The sequence below is a fragment of the Benincasa hispida genome, chromosome 1, assembly GCF_009727055.1.
Source record: "Benincasa hispida cultivar B227 chromosome 1, ASM972705v1, whole genome shotgun sequence".
NCBI classification, from domain to species: Eukaryota; Viridiplantae; Streptophyta; class Magnoliopsida; order Cucurbitales; family Cucurbitaceae; genus Benincasa; species Benincasa hispida.
In genome coordinates, this window is record NC_052349.1 from 81,421,787 (window position 1) to 81,444,491 (window position 22,705).

Here is a 22,705-nt window from a genome sequence, read left to right on the forward strand (position 1 = left end):
TTGCAAATATGAAGATGCTATGTTAGATTCTCTTCGGGCTATCCTTGATCTTTTTGAATGGTGCTCTGGTCAAAAAATTAATTAGGAAAAATCAGCTCTTTGTGGCATAAATGTAGATTCAGACAAGTTGGAAACAATGGCTGCCAATTTCAATTGTAAAGCTGAGCAGCTTCCCCTCGTTTATCTTGGTCTCCCATTGGGCGGTTACCCAAAAAAGGTGGAATTCTGGCAGCCAGTTATTGACAAACTTCAAGGTAATCTAGATAAATGGAGAAGTTACAACCTTTCTAGAGGAGGAAGGGCGATTCTTTGTAAGTCAGTTCTCTCAAATCTTCCTACTTACTATATGTCTTCTTTCTTGATACCAAGGAAGGTGTTATCCAACTTAGAGAAAATTTTGAGGAATTTCTTTTGGGAAGGCCACAAAGGGGGGAAAATAAACCATTTAGCTAGATGGGAGCAGGTGTCTAAAGCTTAAGAGGAAGGAAGACTAGGGCTGGGAGGTTTAAAAGAAAAAAATTTGGCTCTTTTAGCAAAATGGGGCTAGAGATTTATGAATGAGAACTCTTGCCTTTGGTGTAAAGTGGTCAAAAGCATTCATGGCAGCAACTTGTTTGGTTGGCACACTTCAAGTAAGGCAGGCTGTAGTCTTAGAAGCCCTTGGATCAACATATCAAGGTCATGGCAGAAAGTGGACAATCTGGCTGTTTTCGTTTTAGGCAATGGCCGCAAAATTGCCTTTTGATTGGATGCTTGGATGGGCAATCCTCCTTTTATGACCAGATTCCCTAGTTTATTCCGTCGGATCATTGGGATCAAAGCTTTTCCTCTTGGAGCATTTCTTTTAGAAGATTATTGAAAGAAGATGAAATTTTTGACTTCCAAGCATTGTTAAGCCTAGTTGCACAAATAGAAGTGAAGGATGCCCCTGACACACGTTCATGGTCACTGGAATCCAATGGTCTTTTTTCAGTAAAATCTTTAGCCACTCACCTTCGCAAAGCCCCTCCAGTCGATAAACTCTTAAGTCAAGCTCTTTGGAAGTATAAAAGCCCGAGGAGAATAAGTATAGTCCTATGGATAATGATTTTTGGAACTTTAAACTGTTCAAGTGTGCTGCAAAAGAAGCTTGCCTCCCATTACATTTCTCCCAATAGATGTGCTCTATGTAAAAGGAATTGGGAAGATCTCCAACACCTTCTTTTCGATTGCGTTTATGCTCAAAACTGCTGGGTATCACTCTTCAAGTACTTCAACTTAAGCTGGGCTTTTGGGGCAGCATTCAGAGATAACGTCCAGCAGCTGATAGTAGGTCCAAGCCTTAAGAAATCTCATCAAATTTTGTGGGTCAATGTTGTAAACAGTGTTATCTGAGTTGTGGTTTGAACGAAACCAAAAAAATCTTCCAAGACAAGGAAACTTCATGGTCTACAAGGTTTGAAGCAGCCAAGCTTAAAGCCTCACTTTGGAGCTCTCTCACAAGCACCTTCGCGGATTACTCTAGTCAGGAAATTAGCTTGAATTGGCATGCCTTTCTTTCTTCGGCATTTTGAAGCCTCCCTTCCAAAGGATGTTTAGCTACCATTGTTTTATTTTGTTCTTAGGTCGTCTTGTTTTTATTTTGTCCCCCTTTTGCAGATTCTCTCCTTGCAATGTTATGAAACCTTGTATTTTCATTTGCTGCTAGTATTCGGAAGTGATGAGGGTGCTAAGGGGGTGTCAACCTAGTTGAGATGTCCTGGTGCACATGCTGATCCTTTTTGTATCCTTGTATTTTGAGCATTAGTCTCATTTCATTTTCTTAATGAATAAAGAGACTTGTTTCCTTTAAAATATATATATATATATATATATATATATATATACTGTTACCAGACTAATATGTATAAAAAAAAGGTTATTAGGAACCATTAAATCGGTGATTCAATGTGTTTGATAAACTAAAAAATGAAAATAAATAAATAAAACTTACCACAAAACCAACCGACAAAAGATTTACATTTAAAACAAATAAATAAAACTTATCATGGCCACAAACTCAAATCACAACTCACAAGAAGAATATAAAATAGGAGAGGAACATTTAAAATAGTTCATTCATTCATTTAAACTTGAAACCAAGCCAAGAAGAAAATTAGGGGAGGAATACGAATCGGTTTGCAGAAGCCTCAAAGAACTGAAGAAGAGTCGATTGCTTGTAGTTATGAAACCTTGAAGAAGAGTCGATTGGTTGCAGAAGAAGATGCCATACAAGAAGTTGAAGAAATGGAAGGAAATGAAAGAAGACGAAAGAAGATGCCAAATTTAATGGCTAATAATATCGAATCAAATATCCTTTGCATGGGAAATCTTCACCTGGACTTTTTCTTATGGGCTTGGTCGATTAAATTTCTTGGGTATCTAGCATATTTAATAAAAATTATATAAAAAAAACAGTTCGCCGGGCGCACGCCTTCGTCAACAACCAAGGCGCAAAAAGGCGTCGTGAGGCGCCTTCAAGGTGAGCGCCTATTCGAACTTGGTCGCCCTTTCGCATAGCTTCTGGTCTTTGACATCAAAAAAGAAGGTTGTAATAGAGGTGCAAGAGCCTCACATCGCAGCACCTCTTGCCTTAGGCGAGCGCTTGGCTGCGCCTTGAAAACACTGGTTTTTATTGCTTGTAACGGATCCTATCTTATCTTGATACCCAATTTTTGGATGGTTTTGCTTGTAACGGATATGATGAGAGTGCTACGGAGGTTTCAATCTAGTTGAGATGTCCTTGTGCACTTGATGATCCTTAGGATTCAGTTTTGTCTCTTCATTGTACTGTTTCACTCACTTTGTATTGTCTCATTTCATTACCTTAATGAAGAGGCTCGTTTCGTTTTAGAAAAAAAAAAAATAATTGTTGGTGTGGGGACCCCTCTTTCATCTTGATAATGAATACTCCCAAAGAGAGAGAGAAGAAAAGAAAACAGGTAGAAGATGGCAAGTGGTGATTCGAGACAAAAAAAAGTTTTCGTCTTATAATTATAGCTAGGTTTGATTGTTTTTTTATTAGAAACCCTTTCTTTGGTTGTTTTGCTTTGTATGTTTCAAATATATTCTTTCATGTTTCGCCATGGAAGTTTGGTTTCTCGTAAAAAAATTATGACACTTCTACACGAGTCAGCAAAGTCATGTATATTATTATTACTTTTTAACACTTTCCCGGACTTGACCTCGAGCAGCTCAAATAAAAGAGGCTCTTCTTCATGGTGTTACTCTTGAAGGTGATAAAAGGGATGATTTCAACAAAATTCAGCAGGTGAGCATTCACTCCAAGTTGTTAAGAGTAATGATGCACAAGCTGGAAACGATTTTTTTTTTCACACCTTGAAGTCAGACAGCTTGTTTTTCACACCTTAATTCTCCACATATATGGCGTTTTCTGTCCCCTATCCAAAGGAAGAGTGGAAGCTGCCATAATAATCATCTCTGTATATTGGATGTGGTTGAAGTATCAATCGCAACTTTGTTTTGGCTTTTACTAGATTTTTAATTGTTTTGAAATACAGGAGCTGGAAAGGTTATCTCATAAATTTGATGAAAATGTTTTGGATGCAACAAAGAAGTTTGAGAAGTTGATTGTTGATAAGCATGAAGTTGATGGACTGCCTTCTACTGCTCTGGGAATGGCAGCTCAAACAGCAGTTTCCAAGGTATTTCACAGCCAGTGATGTGCTTTGATTCAATTATCTTAATAATGGTTAAGCTATTGAGTTTTATAGCATCTTTGATTTTTGAATCTTGTCAAGTAAATCTTTGACATCTTTATTGGCATCAGGGTCACGAAAATGCTACTGCAGAACATGGTCCATGGATAATTACTTTAGATGCTCCATGTTATCTTTCTGTCATGCAACATGCTAAAAATCGATCCTTGCGGAAGGAAGTTTACTATGCTTATATAACTCGAGCCTCTAGTGGAGAAATGGACAATACATCAATAATTGACCAAATTTTGAAGCTTAGGCTGGAGAAGGCTAAGATTCTCAATTTCAATAACTATGCCGAGGTATGTTATATATGTATATATTGTTTTTTTCCCAACTTATTTCTCCTTAGACGAGTTGTGCTTTGTTAGGTTAGCATGGAGACCAAAATGGCTACTGTCGAGAAAGCGGAAGAGCTTCTAGAAAAGCTTCGTAGTGCTTCCTGGAATCCTGCAGTTCAAGGTATGTCTTTTTTTTTTTTCCTCCCATACTCCTACCCGTGTTTTTCTTATGGATTATATTTTTGATGCAGTAGGATTAGAGTAATGAAGGAATCTTGGTCAAAAATCATTGTTTGATTAGGATTATGATAAGTTTTCTTGGTTAATTACGATTAAGATTAGTTTCCTCGATTAATTAGGATGGGGATCCATACAAAAGGATAATTTCTCTATTTATAGAGAATTGAAAATAAACTAATTTTAATTCTTGTATTTATTATTTTTTTTTTTGAAAGGAAACAATTACCTTTCATTGATAGGATGAAAATAGACTAATGCTAAGAAAAATACAAGAAACCCAGAAGGGATACAACAAAATCATAATAGAAGGTGAATAATCCTAATTCTAATTAAAAGTAAATTGATCTCAATTATAATCCTAATCCTAATTATCCAAAGAAATTAATCATAATCCTAATCAAGCATAGACTAAACAACAACGAAACCAAATACTATGCTGGAAAAATAAAATCACTTCAATTTAAACATAAATCTTGAACAGAAAAATCAGCAAAAAGCTTGGAAAGAGAATACCAAAATGAAGCTTTAATCCATGCAACTTCATAATGATTGATCCACGAAAGGGATTGATCTTGAAAGATACGTTGATTTCTTTCCAACCAAATTTAAGCAAGAATAGCTTCAATCGCATTTGACCATAACGGTTGAGACCTATGAATTACAAACACGGACACGAGACATGGACACGAGATGAACCAATTTTAGAAAAAAAATAGGACACATACACGCTGGGGATACACTATTTATTATTATTCTTTTTTTTAGGATATATAGATTTAACAGACAATACTAAATGCACCCCATTAAAGCAACATAACATGTCAATTTTTTTTTTTTTTATATGAAACATCATTCAAAAATTTCATTGATAATATGAAATCAAAAGCGCAAAATTGCCGTGTGAGATTATATGATGCTATTCCATTGTAATAAGAGATGTAAGGTTGTAATCACAAAAAAGGGGGGTGAATTTACACCAAGTGAGAGATGTGTACAAAAGATGATCAAATAAGTGAATGAAATCTGTCACTTTGCTTGTTTCTATTTTCTTTTGGATTGGTTTGAGCCCTCCGTTGGCCTTTGTTTTATCGCTATGATAGTTTGTATGGATATGATGAGGGCACTAAGGGGGTGTCAACCTAGTTGAGATGTCTGGGTGCGTCTCCTGATCCGTAGGTTCTCTTGCTCTTTGTACATCCCTCTTGTACCTTGAGCATTAGTCTCATTTCACTTTATTAATGAAGAGGCTCATTTTCATTTAAAAGAAAAAAAGAAATCTGTCACTTTGTCTTCAAAGATATGATGATTTCGCTAAGTCAAGAAAGCTTTGATAAAGGTCCAGAATATTGCTCTTTGATCTTTGAACGGATGACCGATAAGGAGCATGCTTAAAACGATGAGAGGGTCGTTTGGGAAGACCAAATGATAATTGAAGCATGATAGAAGTTTTAATTATTGAAACATAAAATGTCAAGTTAATAAACAATTATAGGAGATGAAACATTTAGGATTTCTAACTTTAGTTTTTTATGTTTATATATATATATATTTTATCTTTGGTTAAAAAATGGGCTTATCATATATATATATTTTTAGTAACTATTTGAAGAATGACAAGATAAAATTTTATGAAAAATTTAAGAATAGATAGGAAGACAAAGATTCTCCGCTATGGGTTATATTTGATTGTATTTGTTTACTTTTCTGGACTAGTCCAACTATGGGCTATATTTGGTTGTATTTGCTTTATGTTGCTTATTCTTCTCATAACAAGCATTCATCTCTTTTTCATTTCATCAATGAAAAACCTTATTTATGTTTGTTTGTTTGTTTTTTTTTTTTTTTTTTTAAAAAAACTAAAAGGTGTTTAGTTTTTGTTTAAAGATCTGAATACTATTTGAAATTTGTTTTAGTCTCCATAAAATTTATGAGAAAAGTTTTGATACAGTATAATTTAACAAATTAAAATTATATTCAATTTTATAAGACCAATACAATACATTTAAAATTTAAAATTGAAAACTAATCCTTTCTTTTGGGGTTCATTAATCTAAATTTCCTTATGCTTTGAAATTTTTGTTTCAATTTTAAAGTAAAAATTCACGATTTATAATTAATCTACTCACATTTTTATAATTTAGGTCTCCATTTCTTTTTTAACATACTAATCTACTTCACTTTAAAATTTTCTTTAAAGATATTTTACTTTTTTCTAAATTTTATTTATATGAAATTATTATTATTATTTTTAATTAAGAACATAATCACACACTTCAATTTTTTTTTGCTTTTTTATACGCATTTTACACATACGTGAAAGAAACGTCTGTTTTATGTGTAACCACCACCATTCGAACAGTCACAGTTCACTGGCATCAAACTGTGATCAATTGCATCAATTGGTGCTCATCAAACACATACACTCAAAGAGTTGCATCTTGCTAGCACCAATTGCACCTATTCGATCTAAAATTAATTTTGAAATATATTAATACATTTTGTAAATGAAAATTAGAAAGGTCACCTCTATGGAATTTTAAATGGACACCTACACTTGAAAAAGTGCCTCTCGTCAACAAATGGTAACATAGGAATTTAACAAAAATATAGGCAAAATGGGTATAGATTTTTTTCCCTTATAGCCCCTTTAATATATAGTATAGACTATTGTTGTTGAGGCCCTTCTCTCTGAGCTATGGATGGAAAGAAATCAATGATCTTTTAGGGATCTTCTCATGTGAGTCATGCCATTTTTTAGTTAGCTCGGTTAAAGTCTTCATGTGTTCTCTTTCCAAAAGTTAAAACAATTCTCCATGCAAAATATTAATAAGAGCTACTTTACCTCATTAACGTTTGCATTGGTTTAGTTGTTACTTGTTTAGATTTTGTATCTTGGAACATTAGTCTTTTTTCACTTCGTAAATGAAAAGTGTGGTACCTTTTCTAAAAAAAGGAAGTCTTGGTTATTTTGAAAAGGAAATAAAACTTTTCATTAAGATAATAAAAAGAGGCTAAGGCTCAAAATACACAAAACAAAAAAATTAAATACAAATACATAGAGCAGAAAACTAGACTGTAAAGACGGAGACCTTCCAACAGTAGAGGAAAATGATATCAAATGAATCTTCTTGCTGAAAATCTCGAACTACTATCAACTTTCCTTCCTACTGAAGCCTGAAAAACACTAAGAACTTCCCCAAAATCTTTTTCAAAGTCTTGGTTCTAATCGAAAAACGTTCTTTTTCAAACTAACAAAACATATATAGTTTGTCTTAGAAAAGGAAACGAGACTCTCATTGACTAAATGGAAAGAGATTAGCGCTCATAAAACATTCATTTTCAATTTGATAAAACATAAATAGTCAATGTGTTGATACTTATTGTTGGCGTAGAAGAATGTTCCTGCTGCACAAGAATCTGAGGTTCTTTTATTTGTGATGTCTGTAGATGTGGAAGATCTTCAGGATTTTGCCAAAAAACAAGGTGCGCCAGAAGCTAATGATTTGAACCATTGGGACATCACCTTTTGGAGTGAGAGGCTTCGGGAGTCAAAATTTGATATCAATGAGGTTGGATCTTTGTTTCTCTCTCTTCCTATATAACCTGCTGCAATATTCTATTATTTAATCCATCTGAAATTGATGTTAATATTTTTCAAGGTCATTTTACTTGCATGGAAATATTGGTATTATGTTGTCCGGAAACAAATCTATTGATAAAATGAAGAAAGGTGCAAATAGAGAGAATACAAATTTTTTTCGGAAGTGGAGTACACAGAAAGGAATTCTTGTTGGTTCAAATTAATAACTATTATAATTTCAAAGAGGATTTGGATAGAGTTGCTAGTTGGCCGCTTTTAGTAGAGCTAATTTTTGATATTCCTTTTTGTTTGGAGCGAGAGAACTTTTCAATAAAAAAATAAAAGTCTAGTGCTCAAAGTTACAAACTTCACAAGGTAGTGAGAGAGAAAATATAGAACATAATATGAATAATGAAGACAAAGTTGAGATGCCGAACAAACAAAAGACACAAGACAATCAAATATGGACTAAAGGCAATTAATCTAAAGTGGACTTGGGCTCAATGGATGAATCACGAGAAGAAGCTTTAAATTCCTCTTTTTTTTTTTTTTTTGAAAAGGCAACAAGTCTCTTTATTCATTAAGAAAATGAAGTGAGACTAATGCTCAAATTACAAGGAAACCAAAAGGATCAACAAGTGCACCAGGACATCTCAACTAGGTTGACACCCCCTTAGCACCCATCAGCACCAGGACATCTCAACTAGGTTGACACCTCCTTAGCACCCATCATCACATCCGAACACTAGTAGCAAATGGAAATACTCTAACTTCAAAGCAATACAATGGGATACAAAACTTAAAAACGAGAACAAAAAAAAAAGACCTGGAAAAACTAAGAAAAAGAAAAACAGCCATGAAAGCTAAAAGTTCTTTGTAGCAGGGGCTTCAGAATGCTGGAGAAAGGAATGCATGCCAATTCCGACTGATTTCCTGACTAGAATAGGCTGCGAAGGAGCTTGTGAGGGAGCACCAAAGAGAGGCTTTAAGCTTGGCTGCTTCATACCTCGAAAACCATGGAGTTTCCTTGTCTTGGAAGACTCTTTGGTTCCGTTCAAACCACAACTCAGATAACACTGCCTTTACAGCATTGACCCACAGAATTTGATGAGATTTCTTGAGATTTGGACCTATCAACAGCTGCTGAACATTATCTCTAAAAGCTGCCCCAAAAGTCCAACTTAAATTAAAGACATTGAAGGGTGAAAACCAGCAGTTTTGTGCATAAATGCAATCGAAAAGAAGGTGTTGGAGATCCTCCCAATCCCTTTTACACATAGCACATCTATTGGGAGAAATGTAATGGGAGGCAAGCTTCTTTTGCAGCACACTTGAGCAATTTAGAGTTCCAAAAATCATTATCCAAAGGACTATATTTACTCTCCTCGGACTTTTGGACTTCCAAAGAGCTTGACTTAAGAGATTATCGATTCGAGGGGCTTTGCGAAGGTGATTGGCTAAGGATTTTACTGTAAAAAGTCCATTGGATTCCAATGACCAAGCATGTGAGTCAGGACGATCTTGCACTTTTAGATGTGATACTAGGCTTAACAACTCTTGAAATTCAGTAATCTCTTCATCTTTCAATAATCTTCTAAACGAAATGCTCCAAGAGTTGGTACTTTGATCTCAATGATCCGACACAGAGCCGTTTGGTTGGGTAGACAAGCGGAATAAACTGGAGAATCTGGTCATAAGAGGGGGATTGCCTAGCCAAGCATCCAACCAAAAAGCAATTTTAAGGCCATTGCCTAAGACAAAAACAGTCAGATTTTCCACTTTCTGCCAAGCCCTTGATATGCTGATTCAAGGGCTTCTAAGACTGCAGCCTGCCTTACCGGAGGTGTGTCTCCCAAACCCATTGCTGCCATGAATACTTTTGACCACTCTACACCAAAGGGAGGAGGTCTCATGCAGAAATCTCCAGCCCCATTTTGCTAAAAGAGCCAGATTTTTCTCTTTCAAACCTCCCAAACCAAGGCCGCCTTCTTCATGAGCTTTAGACACTTGCTCCCATTTAGCTAAATGGTTTAATTTTCCTCCTTTGTGGCCTTCCCAAAAGAAATTCCTCAAAATTTTTTCTAAGATGGATAACACTTTTCTTGGTATCAAGAAGGAAGACATATAGTAAGTGGGAAGATTTGAAAGAACTGACTTACAAAGAGTCCCCCGTCCTCCTCTTGAAAGGTTGTATCTTCTCCATTTGTCTAGATTACCATGAAGTTTATCTTTTTTTGAACAAGTTTATTTGTCTAGATTACCATGAAGTTTATCAATAACTGGCTGCTAGAAAACCATCTTTTTTGGGTAACCACCCAATGGAAGACCGAGATAAACAAGAGGAAGTTGCTCAACTTTACACTTGAACTTAGCTGCCATCAATTTCAACATGTCTGGGTCTACATTTATGCCACAAAGAGTTGATTTCTCCTAATTAATTTTCTGACTAGAGCACCATTAAAAAAGATCAAGGGTAACCCGAAGAGACTCTAGCATAGCATCGTCATATTTGCAAAAAATAAGAGTGTCATCTGCAAATTGAAGAATTGAGACATGGACTTTGTCCTTACCCGCCAAGAAATCTTCATAACTTCTTTTTTCATGTAACCGATTGATTAGGGCATTTAACACTTCACCCACAAGGATGAAAAGGAAAGGAGAGAGGGGGTCTCCTTGCCTAATTCCTCTTGTTGCAATAATCCTCTTGCGAGGCATTCCATTAATGAAGATGGAGAATTTTGGGTTGGTAATGCAGCCCATTATCCAAGAGATCCATTTTGAGTCGAAATTCTTGCCATAAAGCACCTTTTCTAGGAAGGATCAGTCCACTCTATCAAAGGTTTTTTCCAAATCCAGTTTGAGAATCCAACCTTTCTTCATTTTCGATCTATAATCCTCAACGGCTTCATTTGCTATAAGGATGGGTCTAGGATCTGTCTCCCCTCAATAAAGACACTTTGAGTAGGAGCTATTATGCTTGGCATGATTCTTTTTAGTCTTTTGGTTAATACTTTTGCAATTATTTTATACAAGAAGGTTGTGAAGCTGATTGGCCTGAAATTCCTCTTGAAAAAGTTTTTGGAAAAATTAGAAAAATAGCTTGATGGAGGAAATGAATTACACCCTTCTCTTCCCCTCAAAGCCAACTCGAGAACCTCTCCCACTGCCAAAGGCAACTGGGCCACCTACTTTGACAAGCTTGAAGACCCCCCCTTCCCCCCGACACTTGCACACCTATAGGAGGATTAAGGCCCAAAGAAAGAGAAGGGATACTAAGGGATACTTACCTGGTTAATAGGTCCGACCATTTTAGCCTGTTGGAACGATCGCGCAAATTGCCTCGAGGATAGTCCCAATTGAAGCTCCTTGTTGAAATTTGGAATCGACCCGATCCCGTCTTTAGTTTCTTCGACACTTTGCAACCCTACGTCCTTCTCACTCGAAGGTAAAGCAATAATTGCATCCCTTCTATCATTCCCACAAATAATCTGAATACCATCCTTTTTCTCGGCAAAAAACACCCCCATCGGTGGCAGACTACCCTCGGGAACGAAAGAAGAGGACTTTCCTGTCGGAGTAGCTCACAATGGATGGTTCTGAGGGCTCATAACCCATTTCAACCTCAATCGGATTTAAGTTGCACCCCGATTCGCCAACCCAGCCCGACTTCGAAGCAAGTAAACCAAGTTCTTTAGGGCCTTACCCTTTTCTTTGCAACGGGTCCTTTCACCATATCTTCAAGTGGGCCGAATCTTCACGAGAACACTTTTCTTATGTTGCTTTTTTGAGCTCTCCTTCTGGTTGGGTTTAGAAATAGGCCCATTACAAGAAGAAAGCCCACCAACGCTACCCTCCTTCCCTACTGGGCTCGCAGGCCCACCCCGCAATTTGGCACTAATCTATTGGGCTTTGGCTTGAGGCCCATTACCAGATTACAACTGGCCATCAATCTCCTTCTCCCCCCTTTAACCCATCATCTTCACTCCCTAGAATGGTACTCATGTGACCGCCTTTCCCCTGATGTAGCTGACAGCCAGTTTGAGAAAAGGACCTTGGCAGGCGGGTTGTACTCGATGGCTTTGGAGAACTCTCCGATCCTCCCTCATCTAAAACCACCTCTCTCTGGCCCATTGTGAACCTAATCGGAGAGGAGACTTCTTCAAAATTGACCTAACAGACCAGCGGGATAAAACCATCTCCATTTCCTTTTGCACGAAAGCACATCTCCTCCCACGAATCGACATTATCTAATCCTTCACTATCCTTTAGACTTTCACACCATCTAGCCACTTCTGAAATGAAGTCCTTAGTTCTCAAAAAAAGGAGGAACTTCTGAAACAGAGACCCACCCACCTGAGAAAGCCAATTTTCTTCCTTTCGCTACCAAACTACAGTCCCGAGCCAACACCACAAAATCCTCAGAGAATTGACCCAAGTCGCAGCTAGCAACCATGGGGGCACTCTCTTTGCTAACACACTCAAGACGGCTAAGTTGGAGCAGAAGGACGGAAAGAGAGTCTCTAGCCCACTTGACTCATCAAAAACTCCTCAACCTGCTTTCAGTTCAGCTTTGTTCTCATTCTTTCCACCAAGATCACCGTCGAAACATCAAAAGCAAAGTCAAACACCCAATTGGAGCAAGAGATCTCCTCCTTGCCTTTTTTTGTATTTTACCTTCGACTTCTCAACCAAACTATCTTGTTTCCAATCTTCCTTTCACAGCTTCCACAAAACTCAAGGGCCCCTTCGGGATCTCCTCCTTGCTTTTTACAATTCCAGACATCAAGGAATGTAAGAGCCTTGTGAATTCTCCTTCTCTCGCCCTCCACCCTTTTTTATTGTACCCTTCTGGAATAAGTACACATGTTATTGTACCTTTGAATGATTCTAGAGAGACCACCACAAAGCGCACCCCCTTTTCGAAAGAACTTGGAAGAAAATAATTGTCGACTCTAACCTCCATCTCTGCCAAAACCCATATACAGATCTTGCTTCCACCATCGATTTCAGACAATCTTGGACCCAAGCTACCGTTCCTAGATCCAATTCTAAACAGCTCACCTTTGTACCTCCTTACTCTTCAATGAGCACTCGTCTCCCCTTCCCTTACTTGTGGAGAACAAAAACTTTCCTATCTATTGCGACCCTCCCCGAGAGACTCACATTGGGGAGAGAATTTAGAGAGAGAAAATTTTTTAGTACCGCAACCAATACTGATGATGAATACCAAGAAGCTAATGAGCCATTTCCTCTTGAATTGAAGACAACTCCCATCAAGAAGATCAATCCAAGTCGAAAGACAAAATAAGACAATATCCTCATCTCTGGACTCCATAATAAAAAGAGAAGAATCTTGTCCAGAGAAAGTAGCAAGCCATGTTAGCAATCAGCATCCATAAAATAATACTTAGCTACAAAAAGTGGGCGCCATAGAGAGTTTTCCTGATGTGGAAAGCACCAAATCCATATGGCGAGAACCTCATTTCTGCTCTCTAGATTACTAATACGAAGAGCACCCAAGAGATGAGGAAGTTAAGTTATCTTCCAATTACTGTTATGCATGCCACCATTCTCTTGGTACCTTACGAAACAATGTCTTTAGAAGTTTTCCGGATGTGTGAGCTAACCTTGATGGAAAATGAAACAAAGATAGGTAATAGATAGCCATACTAGATAAAGTGGCCTGAATTCTAGCGTGCCTTCCACCTGTGGATGTAAAAGGATCTATGGAACTCTCCCAACTACAAGTAATATCTTGAATGGAAAACCTTTGAATCATTTGGAAAGATAACAAGAGAATGTCAAGCCAGCTGAATCGAATCATTAGATGCATAAGCGAGTTTTCCCCTGAAAAACATGTTGGTTTCTTTCCATCCAAAGCTCAAAAAAAAAAAAAAAAAAGAAAAAAAAAGAAAAAAAAAAGAAAAAGGAAAGAAAAGCTAAACCCTGCAAGATACGTTTGTTTGGAAGAACATGTACTCTATTCAGTATGTTTTATTGCTCATCCTACATTGAATTCTTTCAGTAAATGGTTGAATTTGATACTTAATTTACTGTTAGATTATAGTACTTTTCCTGTTGTCTTCATTAATGGACTATTTGAATATTTGGATTGTTGTTTTAGCGTAAGTGTCTCATATNCCCACCCACGTTATTATTAGATTTATTTGCGGAAGATTTTGCATGTTCTATTTAGTTCAGTGGTTAACACCTCAATTCTTCTAAATAACTTATTTACAGGAAGAACTGCGACCATTTTTCTCCTTGCCAAAGGTTATGGATGGCCTTTTTAGTCTTGCAAAGACGCTTTTTGATATTGATATTCAGCCAGCTGATGGTCTTGCTCCGGTATTTATTCCATTTACTTCATTTTATTAACCCTAGTTTTGTATCCACTAACTTGGCCTCTTCTCTGTAGGTTTGGGATAAAGATGTCAAATTTTACCGTGTGAACAATTCTTCTGGAAGTCCCATTGCTTACTTCTATTTTGATCCATATACACGTCCATCGGAGAAAAGGGGAGGTGCATGGATGGATGAGGTTGTTTCACGAAGCTGTGTGTTAGCTCAAGATGGTGCCCCAACAAGGTTGCCTGTTGCTCATATGGTGTGTAATCAAACTCCGCCAGTTGGAGAAAAACCTAGTTTAATGACATTTCGTGAGGTAAAGCTGTTGATTTACTAAAGATTGCATGTCTTTATAAATTGAATCTAACATACATTGTGTACTTTTTTTTTGAAACAGACACAAGCCTCCTCCATTGAATTAATGAAAAGAAACTAATGCTCAAAGTACAAACATATAGTGTTTTAAAAATCGAAAGAGGCGTACACCTTGAGGCGAGGCGGCATCCTCATGCCTCAAGGCGTATGATTCTGTTTTAGAAAAAGAGGCTTACTCCTCTGTCCATTAAATGCGTACGTCTTTGATCAAATGCATGAGGCGTATGAGAGGCTAAAGCCTCAAAAAATTTGAAGGATAAAAGTTAAATTGTGCCCCCACTACCGAAAGCAATTAATTTTGCTCTTGCATGTGTCTTGAACATTGAAACTTGGGTGGAAGTGGAACCGACAACCTTAAAAACATAAAATATTATTATTTGAGTTATTAACTTTTTTTAGGAAGTGGAACCGACTAATTTAAAAGCACACTTAATTGATTTAAATTAAGAGAACATAATCAATTGGTGGAGTGAGGGAGTTTTCATCCATTTCCAGAAAATTCTATTTGTGGTGGGTACGAAAAGAATAAAGTAAAAACCTCTTCAATCAACACCAAGAGTCAAACTTCCAGTTAGATTTTTCTCCTTTTTTAATCTTCGAACTGTTTTTCTAATTTTTTTAAAGAGTTTTTTCCCAATTAGTTATTGTCTAGTTTACTTAGAGAAGATTTTCCCCAACTTTTGATTTAGAGTTTTTTCCCTACTTTTAGATGGAATATTGAGATTTTTTCCCTTTGTCATTATTAATTATTGAGATTTTTTTTGTCATGATTAAATTTGGAGATTTTTTTTTTCATGATTAAGTTTGAGTATGTTATGTACATGTAAGCAATATTATAATGTTAAGAATAGTTTTGTCTCTTCATTGTATTATTACTTTCACTTTGTATTTCTCTCATTTTATTATCTTAATGAAGAGGCTTGTTTCTTTTTTTTTTGAAAAAAAAGAAATAATGTTAAAAATATGCAGAAATAGTAAAGATGATTCGCCTTTACTATTTCTTCATTCTTCTAAAGTCTTGCAAATTTTTTGTTAATTGTTTTTCACTTTTTACCACTATTCCCATGGATTCGAAGAGTTTTTATATATGGAACAGATTTTTTAGCATTCAGGGAGAAAATGGTTCGACTTTTCTGTGAAGGAAATGGGAAATCAGAAACATGTACCTATTTTAGATACTTTTCTGTAACGGTTTGAGAGTGCTTTGCTTGTTTTTTTTTTGAAAGGAAATGGGTCTCTTTATTCATTAAGATAATGAAATGAGACTAATGTTCAATGTACAAGAGATACGACAAAATAGGACTAAAACATAGGATCAATAGGTGCACCTGGGCATCTCAACTAGGTTGGCACCCTCTTAGCACCATCATCATCTCAACTAGGTTGACACCCCCTTACCATAGTAGCTCATCAGACGCTCTCAACGGCTAGGCGCCACTCTCTTTCTGAGTTATTCCAGCTTCATGATTTCATGTTGCGGTAAAAAAAAAGGGCCGTCTCAGCGGAAGGAGAAGGAATAAAGCTCTAAGAGAGAATAGGGAGTAAGGGGGATCACATGTTGGCTTCTTGCTCAATTGTCTTTCGTCTGTTGCTTAAAGACGATGGGATAATAGATTTTCAGGATTTGCTAACTCTAATTTCTGGTAAGAGAGTTTCGGAAAATTCTGATACGAGAACATGGTCTTTAGAAGCCTCGGTAATTTTTTAGTAAAGTCTCTACTCATCTCTCCCCTTCATCCCCTTTGGACAAATGTCGTTATAAGGCTTTATGGAAGAGTAGAAGTCCGAGGAGAGTAAATATTCAAGTGTGGATAATGATTTTTGGTCTCCTAAATTGCTCCTCAGTCATGCAAAGAAAGTTCCCTTTGGTTTGTTTCTTACCTTCTATTTGCCCTTTGTGTAAAAAGGATGGTGAAGATTTGCAGCACTTATTCTTCAATTGTTCATATTCAGCAAAATGTTGGTAGAAAATTTCCCGTGTCTTTAATATTGTTTGGCTGTTCGGAGACAACTTTAGTAATAATGTTAATTTGGGTTGATATGGTTAAGGAAAACTTGCAGAATTGTGGTTTGAAAGAAACCAAAGAGTTTTCCTTTTATAAAGAAGTAGTTTGGATGGATCGGTTTGAATTAGCAAGAAGAAATGCTTCATCCTGGTGCACTTTATGTAGGACTTTCGAAGATTTCACCATATAGGAATTATGTTTAAACTGCAGGCTTTCAACTTCCCAAAATTTGTCTTTTTGTCTCAATTTTGTTTTGTATTATTTGTTCTAGTTGTCAGTTTTCATTTATATCATTGTCTATCAGTTAGCAACTATTTTCGCTTGTTTTGTATTTATTTTGTTGTCTTGGGCCCTTGATTGACCATTGCTTTTATTGTTATATTAGTTTTGTATGGATATGATGAGGGCGCTAAGAGGGTGTCAACCTAGTTGAGATGCTCGGGCGCACCTCCTGATCCTTAGGTTCTTTTTTGCTCTTTGTATAACCCTCTTGTACTTTGAGCATTAGTCTCTTTTCACTTTGTTAATAAAGAGGCTAATTTCCTTTTCAACAAAGAACAAAAGATTGTAGACATGATCAGTTTAATTTAGTACAATACAACCCAGAAAAATAAGATCTTAAACAAGTCGCAAAACTAATACAAGAAACTTAAGACAAATACGGATATTCCAAAATACAATACTAAAAGAAGAAGCTACAGCTCTGATTCCTAGAGAAACCATCTGAGACAGCAACATTAGAACTCCGGGGAGAGGAAGGTGCGCCAGTTCAAGCTAATTTCTTGGCTGGAATAGTTCGCAAAAGCCTTGGAGAGTGAGCTCCACATGGATGCATTCAAACGAGCTGCCTCAAATTTGGAAATCGAAGGAGTTTCTTGTCATGGAAAACTCTTTAGTTTCTTTCAAACCATAAATCTGCCAGCAACGCCTTTACTGCATTATTCCACAGGATTTGCTGTTTGTTTTTTAGTTTAGGTCCCGCCAAAATCTGAAAAACATTGTCTTTGAAAATTCCTCCAAAAACCCAGCTAATATTAAACAATTTGAGTAATGAATGCCAGACAATTTGAGTAATGAATGCCAGAAATTTTGAGCATAGCAGCAGTCGAAAAGAAGGTGCTGAAGGTCTTCCCAATTTCCTTTACACAGTGCACATCTATTTGGAGATAAATAATGGGAGGGTAGCTTCTTTTGCAAAACATTAGAGCAGTTAAGAGATCCAAATAACATTATCCATACAACAATGTTGACTCGCTGGGGGCTTTTGGATTTCCATAACGCCTTTCTTAAAGGTTGATCGATTGGAGAAGTTGTGGAAAGATGGGTGACTAGTGATTTGATGGTGAAAATGTTTTGGTTGTACTGTTTCAATTTCCAGTTCATTCTTTCTTTTGAAGGAAATTTAGAGATTATTTTGGAGTCATCCACTTATCCAAATTTAAATCATCTTCTGCCTTGTTTTGCAAGTTTCCGTTGTCTTTGACAAAAAAGGTTGGTTGGTGTATTGGGAAATGGTATTTGATTTCCTTTCAACTCTCGAAAGTAAGTTGCCTTTGGAAATTGCTTCTTCCCATCAGATGAAAGTAACATGAACTTCCCTTGTTGAAGGGTCTTCTTGGGTTAGAAAGGAAAAGGAAGTAGTGGATTTGAATTTCAAATCCATTTTATTTTTGTTCAGTTTTTTTTGTTTTTTGTTTTTAAAATTTTTTATTTAAACAACTGCTTTCATTGAGAAAACATGAAAGAATATAAAGGCATACAAAAACACCAAGCCCATAAAACCCCCTAGGTAAAACGTTTCCAACTAAGAGAAATATTACCTCGGAAATAATTACGAAAGGTCTTCGAAACCGAAGCCCAAAGAGAGACATGAAACTGCACCAAAGACCAAACTTCACCATGGTCTCTCTCCACTCCACGAAACACTTTGTTGTTTCTCCCATCCCAAAGATCCCACAAAATCGAAGGCCATTCTTGTGGGTCTTCTTCATGCTGTTTGCATAACGGACAAATGGATGGAGAGAGAACTAGCAGGCCTCTTATGTTGCATTATTGAAGAAACATTTAGGTGGCCAAATATCATTATCCACACAAGAATGTTGACATGGCTTCTTTGGTTCCAAACAAGTTCATTTCTTTGGATAAGGCTTGTAGTCTTTAGTTTCTGGCAATTCCTTTTAGTTCTCAAGGAGCGATAGTATAAGGGCGTTCACCTTGTTTGTTTAGAGTTATTTGCATTTTTTATGAATTGTTCGAGGTGTTTGAGTTTTTCAAGTCCAATTTGCACGGTCCCGTCTCCATCTAATAATGGTTTTTTTAAAAGAGTTTTTTGATCTTTTTTGTCCATTCTCTTGGTTTGTTGTTTCTCTGTGTTTGGCTTGATTTATCTTGGTTTGGTTTGTCTTTTATTTCTGTCTTCTATTTGAAGACCTTGTATTTTGAAGTAGTAGTCTCTTTTCATTATTTCAATGAGATTTTTGTTCCGTTTCGAAAAAAAATGTGGGACCACTCTTTTAATTCAACAAAATTTTCATGATGATTGGTTCAAGATTAGGGAGAAGCTACCTCCCTTCTGATTTCCAAATGTGGCCTTGACTAATGTTTTTAAAAGCCCTCCCAAGCGCACACCTAAGCATAGGTCTAGCAAAGGTGAGGCACACAAAATAAGGTGCACATTAGGCACACGCCTTTTGTGAAGCCCCAAGGCCGAAAGCCCTAGGCCTTGGGGTTTTTCATAATTTTTAAGAAATACTAATAATTAGGGTTTTTCCTTCTTTATTAACTGAAAAGAACAAAATTTACTAAGGCCTTGGGGTTTCTTCATAATTTTTAAGAAATACTAATAATTAGGGTTTTTCCTTCTTTATTAACTGAAAAGAACAAAATTTACTAAGGTTAAATGCAAAATTCCGTGTGTTTAGGGTTTTTTTTTTCATATTTCCACTTCAACTATGTTTCTTTTCTCATGTAGAATTTTATATATAGTGCACCTAAAAAAACGACACTTTTTTTGCACCTTGAGCTTTAAAAAACATTGGTCTTGACATGAGGAACCTTGAAATATATATATACTCTTTTTCTGCCGGCGTCTTACGTATCTAATCAGCCACATTATGGAAGTAGAAAGTTGCAAAGTGAATGGATATTTCTTTTGTATTTGGTTTGAATCTCGATTAGTTCTACATCGAGGATATGGATGCTTGCAAAGTTCTCCCCCTATGAAAGATTCAGCTTTGCCGATTCGTGGAGCAAATTTCAGAACTCCTCTTGGGTCAAGTAATCGTTTTTTCCTTCTAAAAAACGGCCGAGATAATTCAGGAGCCACGGGGCTGTTCAAATTTAAAGATACTTCTGGTTGAGTATTGAGATTAGTCGTCTGGCCTTCCACAGGCGGTCGATGTTATATTTATGTTCCAGAGGTGCCTTTGTAGAAGGGGTGGCATTCCTTTCTCGGAATGCTTAAAGGTTTCTTAAAGAAACGTTTATTGAACGTCAGCTACAAAGAAACCACTTTTAGAAGATTTTCATTCCACCACGGCTCTCCCTGAGTTAATTATCCAAAGGAAATATGAATCGAGTTTTGCAGACATGGTAAAAGGAAAAGAAGCTTTCAATCCTCTATTTCATCATCGTCAAATTAGAGCTCGAACAAGAAGACGCAGTCCCCTGTTTTATCGATGGTAAAATAAAGCAAGAATTCTTTCTGGTTTCAAAAGAATTATGACGTTTTTAAAGAAGATTTTAACAACTTATGGATCATTTCAAGGTTATTTGTGTTCAATGAATGGAAGGAGATAACAGAAGTACTGAAAGAATTTTTCCATACTAATGTCATCATCAACTCCCTGTTTGCTGACAATGCTCTAATTAAAGTTGACCAAGGAAGTCTGGAAGATTTGATTGCTGCTTCTGGTAAATGGCAGGCTATTAGCCCTTTTCATTTGCTATTTGAAAAATGGAACAAGTTAAGGCACGGTAGACCTTCGGTTATGAAAGGATTTGGGGGCTGGCTATCGATAAAAAATCTTCCATTAGACTGGGAAGAAGCACTTTTGAAGCAATTGGAGCTTATTTTGGAGGCCTCGAAAGTATTGCAGTTGAAATTCTTAATCTGACAAATTGCTCGGAAGCAAAAATTCAAGTTAGAAAAAATCTTTTTGGATTCATGTCGGTGACTATTGAGATTAAAGATGAAAAACGTGGCAATATCTTTTTGAATTTTGGTGATATTAAGTTTGTTGATGCTCTCACATTGACTCATGGTGATTTATTCGTTAACAATTTTTCAAATCCAATTGATTTAGCTCATCTGAATCAAGCTTTGCAGGATGAAGGCGTTGAACTTGAAGTTTTGAAACCAGGATGGTCTTTCCTTGTATTCCCACAATCCAAGCCAGAATTTTCAAGGAATCCTAATGCGACCCTGAAGAAGGATTTCTTACTGACATTAAAGCCTTCCTCGCCAGTCAAGCATTCTTCGATGGCAGCTGGTGTGAACACATCAGAGGAACGTGAAGAGTTGCATTCACTGAGAGAAGAGAGAGTTTTAGATAAATCGTGTACGGAGGCCAAAAATGATAGTGAAAACATAATTAAGACAGACGAAGAGACACATTTAAGGAGGGAAGAGAAGTCCTTTACTGATGCCAAAAATGATAGTGTAAGCACAATTAAGGCAAACGAAGAGGCACATTTAAGGAGGGAAGAGAAGACCATTGATGACAGTGGTGAGCATTCTAAAACGGTAGTCCAATTGACACACACCAGCATTAGTAAAGAGAAATTGATTCATGAAGAGACACAAGTTATTTCCCTTGGGATTTCTCAAAAGATAGAGACCTCAAGCAGCTTTTCTTTCTTTTCAGATGGTAGAAAACTATCTTCTAGTAGTAAATCTAGTAATCTCTCTACTCCCTTTGCTTTACGGTCGAAACGTTCCAATCTATGGAAGCCTTTCCCCGAACATTTTGCTAAAAAACAAACCTCCTTCATCAATTCTTGGACAGCAATAGTTAATTCGAAATTATTGGAAAGCTGCTGTCTCAGTGTTTTAAGATCAAATGGATCCACAATCGGCCAAGGGCAATAGAGTTCGAATCTTTTCAGACCAAGGATAACAGAAAATAATCCTGATTTGTTGAAGAATTGTTTCACACAAGTACTAGCTCCCTCTTCATCTAAAAGGTCAGTTAGCACTCTCCTCCTTCTAAACAGTTCAGTCACTCTGTGTTCACCATTCCATACTCGAAAATTAATTTTTTGAGGGGTACACCTTGCTCTCCTCCGGATTCCTCTAAAAAAAGAAAAATGTGAATAAGATATTGAATCTCCAATTAGTGTTAGTAGTGAAGATTCTGAAGGTTTGGAGAACGGTATTGTTCAAGAGGACATTGTGCAAGATTTATGCGCCTCGGATCTACAAGCTCTTTTTGTGAATGAGGCTGAATTGAATGAAACAGAGCAGGATTCTTCATGTTTTCCCCACTACATCCATCAGGACTACTAGCACATTTGATCTCCATTGTCAAGGATTGTGGAATAACCTTGATTTGATTCTCTTTCTCTCTTATCGGTACTTGCAGTGTTTTGTTTGACAGCATTCAAATGAAGATTGTGTCCTGGAATACGAGGGGTATTAAAGATTTGTCCAAACGATTAGCTCTTAAAAGGTTTCTTAAAAAGCACAATCCGAATTTAGTTTTAATTCAGGAGTCAAAGAAAGAGGAGTTTGATGTAGCCTTTATTAAATCGTTGTGGAGCTCTAACGATATAGGATGGGAATTTGTGGAATCCTTTGGAAAATCTGGAGGAATTTTGTCTATGTGGGATAAAAGCAAGATAGTGGTTATTGAAACTTTCAAAGGTATGTCAAATGTATCACAATTTGCAAGGGAACCTGCTGGATTTCAAATGTATATGGGCCGAATAACTACAAAGAAGGATGTTCGTATGGCCTAAATTAACTTCCCTTTCGGACTATTGCACAGAGACATGGTGTGTTGGTGGAGATTTCAACATCACTAGATGGGCACATGAACGTTTTCTTTTTGGAAGAATTACCAAAGGGATGCGACATTTTAATAAATTCATAGAATCGGCCAATTTGGTAGAAATTCCCTTATCAAATGGAAGGTATAC

General features: G+C 36.7%; 1 protein-coding gene across 1 annotated transcript in view; it reads left to right on the top strand.

Moving 5' to 3' along the window:
- LOC120083940 (probable cytosolic oligopeptidase A) overlaps positions 1-22,705 on the top strand; it is a 65,869-nt gene that overhangs the window by 13,618 nt on the left and 29,546 nt on the right. The window contains 7 exon segments of the mRNA XM_039039851.1: positions 3,213-3,289; positions 3,540-3,683; positions 3,809-4,039; positions 4,109-4,199; positions 7,706-7,827; positions 14,079-14,186; positions 14,257-14,502. Coding sequence (XP_038895779.1) covers positions 3,213-3,289; positions 3,540-3,683; positions 3,809-4,039; positions 4,109-4,199; positions 7,706-7,827; positions 14,079-14,186; positions 14,257-14,502 — 1,019 coding nt within the window.